At 42.9% G+C, this 15,688-nt stretch overlaps 1 protein-coding gene and 1 pseudogene across 2 annotated transcripts in view; one reads left to right on the forward strand and one right to left on the reverse strand.

The window, feature by feature from the left end:
* The window catches only part of NHS (NHS actin remodeling regulator), a 103,725-nt gene extending 90,041 nt beyond the window's left edge, over positions 1–13,684 (forward strand). For both annotated transcript variants that reach the window (XM_040468201.1, XM_040468202.1), the window contains 4 exons: positions 2,500–2,631; positions 3,617–6,598; positions 6,907–7,033; positions 9,582–13,684. In XM_040468201.1, coding sequence (XP_040324135.1) covers positions 2,500–2,631; positions 3,617–6,598; positions 6,907–7,033; positions 9,582–10,188 — 3,848 coding nt within the window. In that variant the 3' untranslated portion in view covers positions 10,189–13,684. The remainder of the gene's footprint in view (positions 1–2,499; positions 2,632–3,616; positions 6,599–6,906; positions 7,034–9,581) is intronic.
* The window catches only part of LOC121025611 (calcineurin B homologous protein 1-like), a 31,367-nt pseudogene extending 16,042 nt beyond the window's left edge, over positions 1–15,325 (reverse strand).
* Between the last annotated feature and the right edge of the window lie 363 nt (positions 15,326–15,688).

Here is a 15,688-nt window from a genome sequence, read left to right on the forward strand (position 1 = left end):
TGTTCAATATGCTTTTGTCAGGTTTTGAACATCAATTTGCATATGTTCTGCTGGGCCGCTTGTTATGTAAATGATGGACAGTTTCTTTTTGAAAAAAAGTCACCAAACAGCTCTTTGGTCATAGCTGACTGAAATAATGGAGAAAGCAGCAGTGATTAATCATATGATAATGATGCATGGCCCAGCAAGAGAGAAAACAGCAAACCCCAGGTCCCTCAAACGGCAAGTAATGATCCTGTAGACCAACTATAAAATCTGTTTTCAGGCTTCCTTGGATGAAGGTAGGCTTGTTTAAAAGATCGTTTAGACTTCTGCATCGATTTTGGTGATTTCTGACCTAAAAATATATGTATTCAGAGATGAAGGCTGAATTCTATTCTAATCCAGCAAGCCTGTCTTCCATTCCTCTCTGCTTTCCTCCTCTTGTGTATTGAGAGTGTATTAGACTAAGTCAAATGTAAACCTGTACGGACTTTTCTTGAAAAGTTTGCCTGCAGCAATTGTAAATTCCAGGTAATCTCAGCTTTAAGTAAAATAATGTTATGACATATTCTAACTTTCAAAGATAGACATAAAACGATCTATCCACTGGGCTTTCTTTAAACATCTGTAATAGTTATATTTTAACTTATTTGCATATTGAAATTTTCCAAATGGCCATATAATTACTGACTTTTTTCCTGGTACCATGTGACTAAAAATTGCATGTCGCTTGAGATGCATTTTGGACATGGCTATTATTAACCCCACTGAGATTTCTCTCCCATAAAGTGGAGAGCAAAGGATGAACAGGTATCTGGGATAGACCTTATTTCCTTCCTGAAAAACAAGAATTCTGGTTGATCAGCTGGTTATGAGGTGGGAGTAATTTTCCCGATGATCTACTCAACTTGTAGGATAAATTATTCTAAGGATGTGTACTTTATCTGATGTCCACAATCTAAATGGGTTGGATTAGGTAGATGTCAAAATGTATCGTTTTGGCATCCTCTTAAACTAACTTTCCATTCTGGGAACATTCGATTTGAGCACCACCTGCTTTCTTCCTAACACTGTAAGTAAATCTTGTTTTCAAATTTAGTTCTTTGATTATGGGTCTTGTGATTCAGGAAAAAGGAAGATCGTTCCTTCTGCTTTATTTCAGGAACTCTCAGACTAAAGCCTAGATTATATGCTGATTTCAAGAGCTTTAATGAGAAAGCTGCTAATTACGTCCATATAACATAAAGTGTGTCTGTATGCCAGACGTCCTGTAATTAGTATGAGTAGAATGAAGGATCTTAATTTTTGGTTGGAGCTAAGAAAGGAAAATTCCGTTAGTACAGATTCTCCAATAATATTGTAATTACTCATCATGTGATATCTCAGACTTTTTTCAAAGTGAGTTCTAGAAACTGTTGTCACTGTGATGCTAAGCAGAACTCAGAGTGCTTCATTATATAGCTGAGCCGAAGTTTAACATGCCATCCTGCTCTAAGCTTAACAGTCAGGATAAATGATGAGGTAACCAGATTCCAAAGCACTTTTGGCATCATGACTTTCTGAGGCAAAGCTCACGCTGACAAATCCATGGCGCATGCCTATGCCAGACAGGAGTTTGAGTTCCTCACCACCTCCTTCACCATTCTAGATTTGATAAGACTGCCTGTAGCGTAGCAATGATGTGATTATGGAAAGAGAAACAAATAGGCATCAAGGTCTGGCCCCTGTATTTATAAAAGCAAACAGAGACTCACTGTAAAGACTGGGACTCCCAGCTTCATTTCCACCTGATGGAGAAGGCAGACCCACTCAAGGACAGAACTGGGGACTGTCTTGTACTTTCCTCTTATATTGATAAGACCCTGGTACCAAACCAAAAAGTGTCCAACTGGGTCAGTAGAAGAAAGTAGAAAGAGTTACATGAGAATTTAAAAACAAATCTTTAGGCTACTTTCTTGTCACAGAAAGAGTGTGCGTGCGTGTGTGTGTGCGTGTGTGTGTGCGTGTGTGTGTGTGTGTGTGTGTGTGTGTGTAGGGTTGCAGTGTAGTGGGTAGAGAGGGAAAAGATACCTCACAAAGATGCTTTTAGTGAAGAGATGGGTCAGGAAATGTTAGCTGAACTAATTTGGGTTAGCATCTTAGCTCTGGATCTACTCTGCAAAGACAGCATCAGAGAGCCCAGTAAATAGTAACTAAAGGTTGTGAGTCCTTAAGGAGCTGTTTCTGTGTGAGAGTGATTCTTTGATGTTATTTTTCTCTCCTCTTTCTTTTGATTTTCCTGCTTTGCTTGTTGCTCTTGGCAGTGCAAGCTGTTGTGCAGAGCCGCATTTAGAAGTAAAGCTTAATGTACCGCAGAGTAATTTAAATAAGAGCTGAATAAGGGCTCCCTTATATTTATTCACGGGCTTAATCCAAACTCTTCCTTTACTTCCAATCAATAAATATCACTGTGTTCCAAGCAAATGAAAATTTGTTTGCCATTTCTAAAGGCTAATGAGACCTATTTGTGGGTTGCAGGAGTTGGTTTTGACAGAGAGGCTAGTATACGCTGCTCTCTTGTTCATTCACAATCCGTACTACAGCGGAGACGAAAACTGAGGAGGAGGAAAACCATCTCGGGTATCCCCAGAAGAGTCCAACAAGAAATAGGTGTGGTATAAAACTGTTAATGGTTAACATTCTGTTGGGTGCGATTATAAGGAGGGGAAATGGAAGCCGGCCTTTTAATCAGCTTCCTTAAAAATAGTCAGTGTGGTAACTTGTAGAGGCTTTGAAATGGTGTGTACTTGTTTTGTGTTCAGCAAGCTGGTGGTATTACTTTTTGAATCTCTGTCCTTGACCATGAAGATTTTAACCTTATGGATTTAGGTATATATGTTCAGGTCTTACGGCTGAAATGTAATATTTTGGTAATTTTTTTAAAGTTTTATTAAGAGGGAAATAATAAAAACTAACAAGATTCTGTGAAAAATTATTTTTAAAAAATTATACCTTTATTTAAAGAGATATACTTTTATGGCATTAACTATTTTAAAAAGGTAAATTTCAAGCATATTCAATTAAATATTGAATACTGATAACATGTTACGCTTTATGACTTTTTTTTCTATTTTTTTTCTGTTCCATGTATTTAGGAATCTCTTCCTACATTTTATTATTGTTGTTGTTATTATTATTATTAGGGTAGTATCTCTACTATTACATATAATGAGTTATAAGAGTTTTACTTTGTTGAGTATATATTACAAAATAAAAAAGAATAGTGGCCAAGAAGACTAAATGCACTTTAGTTTAACTTTAGTTTAAAAAAAAATAGTCATCACTTACTGGGGCAAATAATTTGACAGTGAAGAGAGAGAATTCACAAAAGATCTAAGAACATGTTCTCTTAGTATACACTAAGAAAATGTGTGTGTGTGTGTGGAGAGAGGGAGAGGGAGAGGGACAGAGACACAGAGAGGCAAATGGGCAGATTCCCCAAAGCCTTTTAACTTTCTCCTAATTTTACGTGCTGCTTGTTTTTTCTCAAAGAGAAAGATCCAGTATGCCGCACCCAGATTTGTGGGCATCTCTCAGAATGTGTGTTAGCCTGCTGAGGTATACAATATCTCACTGTGCTGTCCATGTGCCCTAGATTCTGATGAATCCCCTGTGGCCAGGGAGAGGAATGTGATCGTGCACACACATCCAGACCCTTCCAGCACTGTCAACAGGAGGTCTGGAACCAGGGACTCGGAGTGCCAAACCGAAGATATTCTGATTGCTGCTCCATCCAGAAGGAGAATCAGAGCTCAAAGGGGTCAGAGCATCGCAGCTTCCCTTTCTCATTCTGCCGGCAACATCTCCGCGTTGGCAGACAAAGGCGACGCCATGTTTACTACAGCAGTGAGCAGCCGCACAAGATCTCGGAGCCTTCCCCGGGAGGGCAACAGAGGTGGGGATGCCGAGCCCAAAGTTGGTGCTAAACCCTCGGCATATGAAGAGGGGGAGCCTTTCGTGAGTGACCGAGAAAGAAACACTAATGATTGCAGTGACGCCCCCAGCAGCCCGAGTGCACAGGAACGCCAGCCTGCTCTGGGCCTGGCTTGCTCTCAACATCTTCACAGCCCCCAGCACAAGTTAAATGAGAGAGGGAGGTCGCGTCTATCCCGAATGGCTGCCGATTCTGGTAGCTGTGACATCTCTTCCAACTCGGACACCTTTGGGAGCCCCATCCACTGCATCTCCACGGCTGGCGTCCTCCTCAGCAGCCACATGGACCAGAAGGACGAGCACCAGTCATCCAGCGGCAACTGGAGTGGGAGCAGCTCCACATGCCCCTCACAGACCTCAGAGACGATTCCTCCTGCAGCTTCTCCTCCCCTCACTGGCTCTTCACACTGTGACTCGGAGTTGTCCCTAAACACGGCCCCTCATGCTAATGAGGATGCCACTGTCTTCGTGACCGAGCAGTACAACGACCACCTGGATAAAGTGAGAGGCCACCGGGCAAACTCCTTTACCTCCACGGTGGCCGACCTGCTGGATGACCCCAACAACAGCAACACAAGTGACAGTGAGTGGAACTACCTGCATCACCATCACGATGCCTCCTGCCGCCAGGATTTTAGTCCTGAACGCCCCAAGGCAGACAGCCTAGGCTGCCCGAGCTTCACAAGCATGGCCACCTATGACAGCTTTCTGGAAAAGTCTCCATCAGACAAAGCAGACACTAGCTCTCACTTTTCAGTGGACACAGAAGGATACTACACTTCCATGCACTTTGACTGTGGCCTCAAAGGTAACAAGAGTTATGTCTGTCACTATGCAGCCCTGGGCCCAGAGAATGGCCAGGGCATGGGGGTTCCTCCTACTCTTCCGGACTGTGCCTGGCAGGACTACTTAGACCACAGGAGGCAGGGAAGACCAAGCATCTCTTTCAGGAAACCAAAGGCAAAGCCGACCCCACCTAAACGGAGCTCATCACTGAGGAAGTCCGATGGAAATGCAGACGTTTCTGAGAAGAAAGAACCAAAGATAAACACTGGCCAGCTCCTGCCTCACAGTTCCAGGGAAATGAAGCTGCCTCTTGATTTCTCCAACACGCCTTCTCGAATGGAAAATGCCAACCTTCCCACCAAGCAGGAATCTTCTTGGATGAATCAGAGTGAACATGGTATTAAGGAACCTCAGTTAGACACTTCAGATATTCCACCATTCAAAGATGAAGGTGCTGACTCAACTCACTATGCAGATCTCTGGCTTCTAAATGACTTGAAAACAAACGATCCTTACAGATCTTTATCTAATTCAAGCACTGCTACGGGTACCACAGTTATCGAATGCATCAAATCTCCAGAGAGCTCTGAGTCCCAAACATCCCAGTCAGAATCAAGAGCCACCACCCCATCCCTTCCTTCTGTTGACAATGAGTTTAAACTGGCTTCACCAGAAAAGCTGGCCAGCTTGGCATCCCCATCAAGTGGCTACTCGAGCCAGTCTGAAACACCAACCTCCTCTTTCCCTACAGCTTTCTTTTCTGGTCCACTGTCTCCTGGCGGTAGCAAAAGAAAACCGAAAGTCCCAGAAAGGAAATCCTCACTACAGCAACCCTCTTTAAAAGATGGAGCTCTGTCACTGAGTAAAGACCTTGAACTTCCAATTATACCTCCCACCCATCTTGACCTAAGTGCTCTTCATAGTGTCTTGAATAAACCATTCCACCACCGTCACCCACTGCATGTGTTTAGTCATAATAAGCAGAACCCAGTAGGAGAAACACTCAAGTCCAATCCTCCACCATCCCTTGCAATTACACCGACAGTCCTGAAATCTGTGAACCTTAGGTCCATCAGTAAGTCTGAAGAAGCTAAACAAAAAGAAGGCAACAATACAGATCTCCCCTACTTAGAGGACAATGCTCTCGCAATGGCTGCCCTGTCGCCAGGCAAGATGAAGCCACATTTGGCTAAGAAATCAGTATCACGTCAGTACTCCACTGAAGACACCATACTGTCCTTTTTAGACTCCTCTGCACTTGAGATGGGACCAGATAAACTACAGCTAGAGAAAAAATATACTTTTGATGTAAAGAATCATTGTGACCCAGAAACAGTTACCTCAGCTGGTAGCAATCTTCTAGAGTCAAGTGTCACAAGAGACCCAATACCTATGGAGAGTGAGCCCATTCCAGAAAACACACCAAGTAAAACTTGTGACTTTCCCACAGAAGGATTTCAGAGGGTCTCTGTCGCCTGCCTAAGTGATGTGGATGGTAAAACACTCCAATATGGAGCTGGTGCAGATGAAGCCCCGGCACAGGCGCAGAAGGCATCCTCTGCAGGTGGAGAGGAAGCTGCTCGCCTGGAGTCTGCAGATGTGCTCACATCTCAGTCGGACGCACCAACCAGACCCACAGACATAAGCAATCCACTTAAGCATCAACTGGGGACGAGCCGCCACCATGACCAAGTGCCTGGGAATATCAGCTACGAAGCAGAGGTATCAACTGCAAATCCATGCCCTGAAAAACGTTCCGAGCAGGAAAATATTGCTTCAGGTATTTCAGCCCAAAGTGCCTCTGGTAACAGCGGAGCAGAGGAGACCCAAGGAAGTATGGAGGAGGTTTCACTGAAAGGTCAGTCGTTGATACCTTTGTCACAATGGAAAGGTGTCTCGTGGCACTTCCTTAAGTTTTTCCTTTCTTATGTTCCCTGTAACATAGCACCACCCTGGGGGTTGGTTTCCCTCCACTTTTTTTTTTTTTTTACTTATTACAATAATTGAGATAAAAAGTTTTTGTTATTGAGGGACTGAGCTGTGACAGACATCTTTTTAAAAACAGCAGTAAGGTAACTGTTGTTCATTTATTCCACAAGTCACTGAAACACAGCAGCATGCCTGGCACCTTCCTCCTAAAGATGCGGTTTTTTTTCTTAATTTAAGAATCGTCACCGAGTGATGACTCTATGATTTCGCCACTCAGTGAAGACTCTCAGGCTGAAGCAGAGGGTGTGTTCGTGTCTCCAAACAAACCTCGTACAACTGAGGATTTATTTGCAGTCATTCACAGGTGAGGCAACAATACCAAAAGTTTTCCTTTTTTCACAGGTGAGGCAACAATAACGAAAGTTTTCCTTTTTATAGTGCATCTCATGAAATGCAAATATGGGAAAGCCTTGTGTACTTGTGATACATTCAGCAAAAAAGCAAAGAAAAATTGTTTTTCCAAGTCAAAGTGACAGATTGACATTTGTGCAGGACAATGCAAGCCTTTATATGTAGCTTGACCTCAACTGAGAGACTTTCATAAGAACTGCTGAAGGGAGATGTTTTTTCCATAGGAAAGACATTCTAGAACAAGTTCTCATTTGAAAACAATTTATGGTTAAGTAACTTAGAGTGAAAGCTCAAATGCTACTGTCATCTTGGACTGAAAATAATTTCTTGAGCCAAAAAAAAAAAATATGCTCACAGCTGTAATCTTACACTAGCAGAGATCAATGCAAGTTGATTCACTAGACAGAACCCAAGTTGGAGACAAGAGAGTGTATAAACTTGCCCATTTCATAGCTCAGAACTAATCACTGCTCCCTTTTTTCCCTATCTTCCTAAAACTTAAATGTCTTTAAAACACTGGCCTTCTCTAAAATTAGTGCTCCAAATCCCACGAACAGAGAATGTCCTCTGGGCTGTTTTTCTAAGACACTGTTGTGTCCATGTTGCCCATTCACATTCTCTCACCTGCCACCTGCGATCAAGAGCCATGTGTGCAAGAATATATACTCCTTACAACTTGTGGCCGATGAACAGAGCAGGAACTAGTGCTTGGAAAGTGATCCCACATCAGACTGAGCTATCCAATCCTGATGTGCCTACTCCTTTCACAACCACGACCGCTGTCTTCCACTAGGCCTCCATGACCTAGATGGGACTCCCAAAGGACAAAACTTGGGGACTGTCTCTTGTACCTTATGAAATTGTATTTTTTGAAGCAAGTTTTTTTGCAAGCAGCTTACCATCATTTCCCCTGGAATTCTAGTTTTTAAGGGAACTCGAGTTTTCCGTTGATGTGGTTTTCTCATAAAGAAGTAGCATCACTCTTCAACTTTTTTTAAAGGAGTCAGTCAGAAATGCCTTCTGTGTGGCTATTCCTTTAGCAGGCACACCTTTCCACTCAGAGAGTGAAGAATCATCAGTTTGTTTTCTTTGCTCCATGTGTAGGCTAAGCTCCAATTATATTTCCCTTCCCCACTTTATCTTAGGACCAGTTAATAAAATGCTATATAAGTTACAGAGCCGAGTTCTTACCCCACAGGACCAAATGTTAGTATCTGGAATAGTGGACAGAATGTAAGTAGTGGAGTCAAAAGCATCTGGAATGGAGTCTAAGCGCTGCTACTTCCTGACCAGTCTTGTCAGTTAAAACCTCTCTACCTATTCCTTACTGTTGTTGGAGATACCTATAGCTCGCATGTTCAGTTTTGACGCTAAGATAACATTTTAGCGTCTAGAATACGGTAGATGCTACAAACAAGTGTTAGTTTGAAACCCCTCCCCTGTTGGCAGTGCTGGACACTGGCATGTGCAACATAACAACCAGGAAGGTTTGGGCGAACCAAAATGAAGCTGGTCTCCAACTGTAAAGTTGACATTTTCTCTATCCTATGGATTTTTAGGCTGGCGAAAGAGCATGTTGCCACTATTTATCAGTGAACTGAATCGTGCTGAAGATTCGCTAAATTTACACTATTATCAAGAGAAATAATATGATGATGGATGCCTAGGTTTGGTAGACTTTCTGAGCTTGGTAATCTTAAGATTTGCATTTGTGTAGGCTTTAATTATTTATGTACAGCACAGTGAGAGGAATAACCTCGTTTTTGTGAGAGTTTGTAGAGCTCCAGAGGTGGTCTAGGTTTTCAGCTGTGCACAGAAAGTTGGCTTACTGACTTATACAGTGCTGATGTTACCAAGCAGCTATGGAAAATTGTATTTACAGCCCAAACCGGATTGATTTATTTTAAAAGTCACGTAAGAAATTTCTTTGTACAGAAAATGTAAAAAGGAGACAGAATGGTGTGATTCATCTCCTCTACCCCACTCACACCCATCACCCAAGCCTACCAACCATCAACCTCTAGCTAATCCTGTCCCATCCACACCTCCACCCGCTTTGCTCTCCTGGTATTTCCCTGGAAACCAACCCCAGACCTCTGATCATTTTATCTGTGGTGAAGAGACAGATTTAACAAGAGAAAGCCAGAGTCCTTCACTGCCTACCCTCTAACCGGAAGTCAGGCAGCAGTATTTTCTCACACTCGTGCAAAACATCCCAATAGGTCCTCCTCTACATCCCCTAGTCTCCACAGTAGTCATTATGTGAAATGGTCATTTCTAGAACCAGTTCACGTCCACTGGCTATCGGAAAGTCTCCCTCAGGCTGTGAGTGCTATCGGGGCAAGGACCACATCTCCGTCCTCATGTCCACTCCCCTAACGCTTGCTACCCGGTCAGCTTGGGTGCACCGAGGCGCTCTTCAAGGAGGGGCACGAATATGCCCTAATGATTTTAGTTTCGTACAAAGCCACACAGACTGAGATTTTTCCTTTTCTCGAAAGGTCCAAGAGGAAAGTCCTTGGAAGAAAAGATTCTGGGGATATGTCTGCTCGAAGCAAATCGAGAGCTGCTCTTGGCAGCGGCAGCGCCGGAGCCGGTTCTGTCACTTCGCCCAACAGCAGCGTGACCACGCCAAACAGCCAGAGGTCTCCCGGCCTCATCTACCGAAACGCCAAAAAGTCCAACACATCGAACGAAGAGTTTAAGCTGCTGCTGCTCAAGAAAGGAAGCCGCTCGGATTCCAGTTACCGCATGTCTGCTACTGAGATCCTGAAGAGCCCCATCCTGCCCAAACCCCCGGGGGAGCTCCCGGCGGAGTCCCCGCAGAGCGCCCATGAGGCCCATCAGGGGGCCCCTGGAGCCGAGGTGTTGTCCCCGCTGTCTCCATGCTCCCCAAGAGTGAACGCAGAAGGCTTCTCCTCCAAGAACTTTGCCACCTCAGCAGCCGCAAGGGTCGGGCGCTCCCGAGCGCCCCCCGCGGCCAGCAGCAGCCGCTACAGCGTCCGCTGCAGGCTCTACAACGCGCCCATGCAGGCCATCTCCGAGGGGGAGACAGAAAATTCTGACGGGAGTCCCCACGACGACCGGTCCTCCCAGAGCTCCACCTAGGTGGCCCGGGCCAGGCTGGCTGGCAGAGGCCAGAGCCCTTGGTCCTAAGAGGATGCAGGACCGGTGCGGAGGACTGGGGGGCGGGAGGGGGGATAGGTGTCGGCACACCACGGGGCACCATCGGGCACCATTGCTGCTTCCCAACGAATTCCTAAACATTCGCTGGGGAAATGGAAGCTGGTTTGGTCTTTCTTGATTATTTTCCATGTTTTTAAGTAGCTGCACCGTCTTTCATATTTTTCTTTAGTATAGTTTGATTTACCCAATCTCATTCCTTTTATAATACAGAATTTGAAGATGTCTGCTTTTCATGAAACCTAGAAAAAGTTTTCCCAGAGCTGCCTATTCAAAAAACAAAGCCCTCACTGTCATAATTCTTAAGAAGATGAAATTACTCTGGAGGTTTGGTATTTTTTTACATTAAAATGAACTACAGCAAAATTTAGAAGAAAGAACTACACACATGTAAATACCATATTTTTGATAAAAATGTGTAAATAGATTTATCAATGACGAGTGGACATGTGGCCAATTATCTACTACACACCAACTGTTTAAAAAACACAAGAAATAAACTGTAATAATTGTATTCTGTGAATACCATTTTCATATCAAATACCATATTTAAATGTCCACCAATATGATTTTCTGAGTGATAAACCTCAATTATGAATTTTAAACTGGCGAAATAAAGGAAATCTTGAGGTCATATACTGAAACGTGATTAATTTAAATTAATGAATTCAGACCTAACCATTTTTGTGACAAATTGCAGCACCAAACAAGCAAATAGTAACACATGGCTATGATTTACCATGTGGTAATTTGGACAGAATGGAAAGCATGCTTTTGATTTTTTTTTTTTTTAATCAATGAGAAGAATCATTCTCAACACAAAGCCCCGAAGAACAGCATCTGACAGTGTCTTTTAGACTTTTAGTTTTTCAATGGATTGCTTTCAAGAGAATGAATAGGGAAAACAATACTTAATTTTAGGTTATGTTTTATATTAGGCTACTGGGGGCATAAACAGTCATAATCTAATGACTATAAACTCCTTAAACAGTGTAGCAATTAGCTCCAGGTTCTTTAACTAACAAAAATAAAACATAAGCATGCCACAGAGCTATTGACTTATCAGTAAGTACCTGCAATGAGTTTTCAGTGAAGCTTTCTCTCTGTGCTGATGAGATTCACGCTACCTAAAAAGTAACAGAAATGACACTGTGAACAATATAGTTGGGAAATAGGTATGTGTATATGCATTATTTATATTCGCTGTTAAACTGGGAATGGGGAACAGCTCTGGTTCACAACACTACATACAAATGAGTTTTTGTCTGATTTTACTGTATCTGCTTGATGGCGAAAGGGGAGGGGTGGTGGGTGGGAAAGGAAATGTCAGGGCGAGTGCTCTGATAAAATGAAGGCAGGGAAACAAGCTGAATTACTTGAAATTACTTGAATTTTCTTGTCTTAAAGCTGAAAAAAAAGTAGTTACAAGTTGAAATCTGCAAATGGTTCTTACACCTCTGATTTTAACATGAAATGATACTAATGTTTGAAATGCTTTGTCAGAAATATAAGCAGCTATGTACTTAGAATATGTTTTGATTGGGACAAGGTAGAATGTAGAGAGAACTAAGAAGGGATATGGCCTATAAATGAATAGAATGTAATTAGAATGATAGAACAGACCAGAGTTATGAAGAAATTGATAAGCAGCTGGCTTTAAGTTTATGCAAGTGGTATTTGGGAAAGTAGGATGTGTAACAGGGGGTTTGTGGCTTTGGTTTAATTGATACAATATGAAGGAGAAAGCCTGGTCTAAGAAGATGCTGTCTTTCGATAGAAACACTTTCTAAGATGTTACAGATTGAAAATTAGAGAATCTGATTGCTGTTGGCTTTTTGTTTGTTTGTAAAGAAAAAAATGTCTGGCTTCTACTATTTGTTTTCACTATCAAATAATATTTCTTAATTTCTTGTCATCCTTGTGTGTAAAATGGGTGCTGGGGGGTGGCGGGGTAGAGGAGGGAGAACGTATGTGTGTGTGGGTGTGGGTGTTTGTGCTGGGATAGATAAGCTACCTGGTAAAGGGTACATTTGAACATTTACAAAGTGTTATACTTTTTACTAAAAGAAAAATGTTTGGGGGTTTGAAAAAGTGGACCATCACTTGTCATTGGAACCCGTTAATCAAGAAAACCAGCATGGTTTGACACCACATGGGAACATGAATAACTTTTTCTCATGCTTTGAAAAGTACACTTGGCAAAATTTTAAAAAATAATGTTTTTAGACAAATGCGATAAGAAACCGTCATTTCCAGTCACAGTAGGTGATCTTTTGTAATTTTCATAAAAGCAGTTCGTTTGCAGTATGGCTTTTGTGTAGTCAGGGGTTTTTTAAGCGTAAAGAAAGGTATGTGGGCTTTAAAAGTGATTCTAAATCTTGGATAGGAAACACATGAATTGGCTTTAATAAATGTCACCTTTTTATTATTGACATCAATTTAAGTAATGGTACCATATATTTTTTAAAATACATACTGACTTGAATTGTGAGGCAATAAGATTCCTTCTATGTGTAATGATCACAGAACTAACCCTTATAATATAGTTTTACTTATTTTGTTTACTCTAAAAATCTATAGCAGAGTTTCTCTATTTTATATTTCATAGATTAAAAAAAAACCCAAATAATGATGGATTTTAAATTCACTGTGGAAAGAGTATTGAGCAACAAACTGAGTTTAAAAAAAAATAGTAAGAAATTCCTTAGTAATCTGGAATATTCTACATGGCTTTATTACATAGCATATAAAACCAAGAATTAGAGGGCTGTCTTCAACATCACTGCCGTTTTGAAGCAGGGTACACACATTAGGTATCGTGAAAAACATCAATCCAAACTTTTCTTCTGTTGTTTGCACTGATGCAAATTTTTTGTTCTTTTATGTTTATGCAACATGTCTATGTTGTGTGGGGGAAATTTTTTTCCTTTTTTTTTTTTTGGCTAAGTAGAGGACATGGACTAGTTGTTGCAAACAAAACACACGGTTTGCTCTTGCCAAAGGTCAGTGAGTGAGTCGATTTGCTGCAGTGACGGCCGACTTAGAGAACTAGATGACGACAAAGATTTAAAACTATAAAGAAGGTTACGGTGTAACTATTTTGGTACTAGAACCAGTTCATGCTGGCCAAAAAGACAATGGTTTATGGACTTGCATCCATTTTGTATTTTTGTAATATTTGTAAATATGAACTTTTTAAATTGTTGCAGAAATGGTTTCTTTTGTAAGATGTTTTCAACGTTTACATTCAATTCAAGCCTTTGTATATTTTAGAGCTGTGCAACACTTTAAGTCTTGTATTTATTTTTAGTAAAAATGGTGACAGTTTCATTGTGAACCCCTCTCAAAAAAATGTACCAGAAAAGTTTGATTACCTAGAAAGTGTGTATAGAAACTGCAAATAAACGTGACTGCAATTAAACAACCGGTTTCCCTTGGATTATGTAATTGTATTCTTGGGGTTTCACAAACTCCAAGTGTTTTATTCAAACTGGACATAAAGGAAGGGAACTGCTATAGCAAAAGTAGGAGCAAAATAGTAATAATAATAATAATAAATACTGTATAATGGGCTCTAATCATGTTTTGGTCTTTTAGATTTTTAAATTTTATTTTTTATTTAAGTTTATTTGAGAGTGAGCGAGCAGGGGAGGGGCAGAGAGAATCCCTAGCAGGCTCCACGCCGTCAGCACAGAGCCCAATGAGTGAGCTCGATCTCACGGTTGGTGAGATCATGACCTGATTTGAGATCAAGAGTCCAATGCTTAACAAACTGAGCCACCCAGGTGCCCCTAGATTTTTTAAATCTCTATACTTGGGGCTGCTAGGCTCCAACTCACAAGCCCGAGATCAATAGTCTCACACTCTACTGGCTGAGCCAGCCAGACATCCCTCTAATCTCGTTTTGTATTTGAAAGAATACAATTCCAATATATACTATACTTGTAGCTCCTCTGTGAGCCAAGAAAAGATTTATGGCTTTACTTTAAAATACTCACCTGCTTTGCTTCTGACAGTTACTCAGACTGTGCCTTTTTTTTTTTTTTAAGGTTTATCTTGAGAGAGAGCAAGAGAGCGAGCAGGGGAGGGGAAAGGCAAGGAGAGAATCTGTGCTAACAGCACAGAGCCCGAACTAAGGAACTATGAGACTATTTCTGCTATGAGAGCAGAAATCAAGAGTCAGACCCTTAACCAACTGAGCCACCCAGGTGCCTCAGACTGTGCCTCCTTCTGAAGATGGGCAGCCTCAATCTACATATAATATGCCACTAAATAATGTCACGTATCCTTTATTACATAGCAAGTTTATGTGCCAGATAGTGTTCTAAGTGCTTTGCTTACTCAAACTCATATACTCCCCACACTGTGCCCATTTTACAGATGCGAAAGCGCAAGCACAGGGCCATTACTTAACTCGCCTCAAGCCTTGAAGCAACTAAGTGTTGGGGCTGGGATTCAACCCCAGTAAATCCGGCTCCAGGGTCTGTATCACCTATCCACGAGGTAACAACTTCCTAAAATAACTTTTCCCTTGTTTGTACCAAACCTCCAAAACTAAGACCCCGCCCCCTGTCCACCTTCGAATTTCAACAATGACTAGCACACCTAGGATAGAGTCAACGTCTGTGGAGGGGGTAGGAGGGACAGAATTACATTTAAAAAAACAAAATTTTCAAATAACCAACCAATGACAGTAGGGAGGCCAGGCGCCTAGCGGCTTCACCCCGCCGAGCCCTCTCCACGAGGCTTCTCCAGCGCTGGAAGAAAGCGCGCAGGCGCGCCGGCGCCCCTGCGCAGCCGCAGGAACACCTCTCAGCGTTGGAGGCTAGCGCCTGTGGTTTAGGGCGGGGTCGCAATCCCAGCAGCTTTAGCGGGCAAATGAATTCGAACACTCAGATACAGGCGCTGGGAGGCGGGCACTGCCGGTAGCGCAAGGGTAACCAAAGCCCGTCCCCTCGGCTGTCTCCCTAGCAACGTCCCGTTCCCCACCCATTGCGCAGGTGCCCGAGGAATTGGTTAACCACCGCACGCGTGGAGACTTGCGTGCCGGGTGCAGCTGCGTGCCGGGTGCAGCGGCGTGCCGGGCGCACCTGCGTGCCGGGCGCACCTGGCGCGCGCGTATTTCCGGAGCTTCCGGGGGGCTCGCGCTGGACACGTCACGTGTTCGGGCCCGACTTCCGGTGAAAGGACCGTTGGTCGGTTTCCAGGCGTCTTAACGGTTTTGGCCGTGGACGTCCCGGAAGGCTGGATACCACAGCTAGCGTTGCGAGCCCTCCGGAGTCCGGTGCGGCAGGTCCTGATGCCAGAGAAGGTCTGTCTAGCGGCACTTTGTCTCCCCTTGAGCTTTTTTGCCTCGGGTGTGCTCGAGAAGCCCTGGAGAGGAAATTTGCCTTAAACGCTGAGGAACTTCGGGGCGGAGCGGGGG

This window comes from Herpailurus yagouaroundi, unplaced genomic scaffold, assembly GCF_014898765.1.
Source record: "Herpailurus yagouaroundi ecotype Mexico unplaced genomic scaffold, PumYag 67690, whole genome shotgun sequence".
Classification (NCBI taxonomy): Eukaryota; Metazoa; Chordata; class Mammalia; order Carnivora; family Felidae; genus Herpailurus; species Herpailurus yagouaroundi.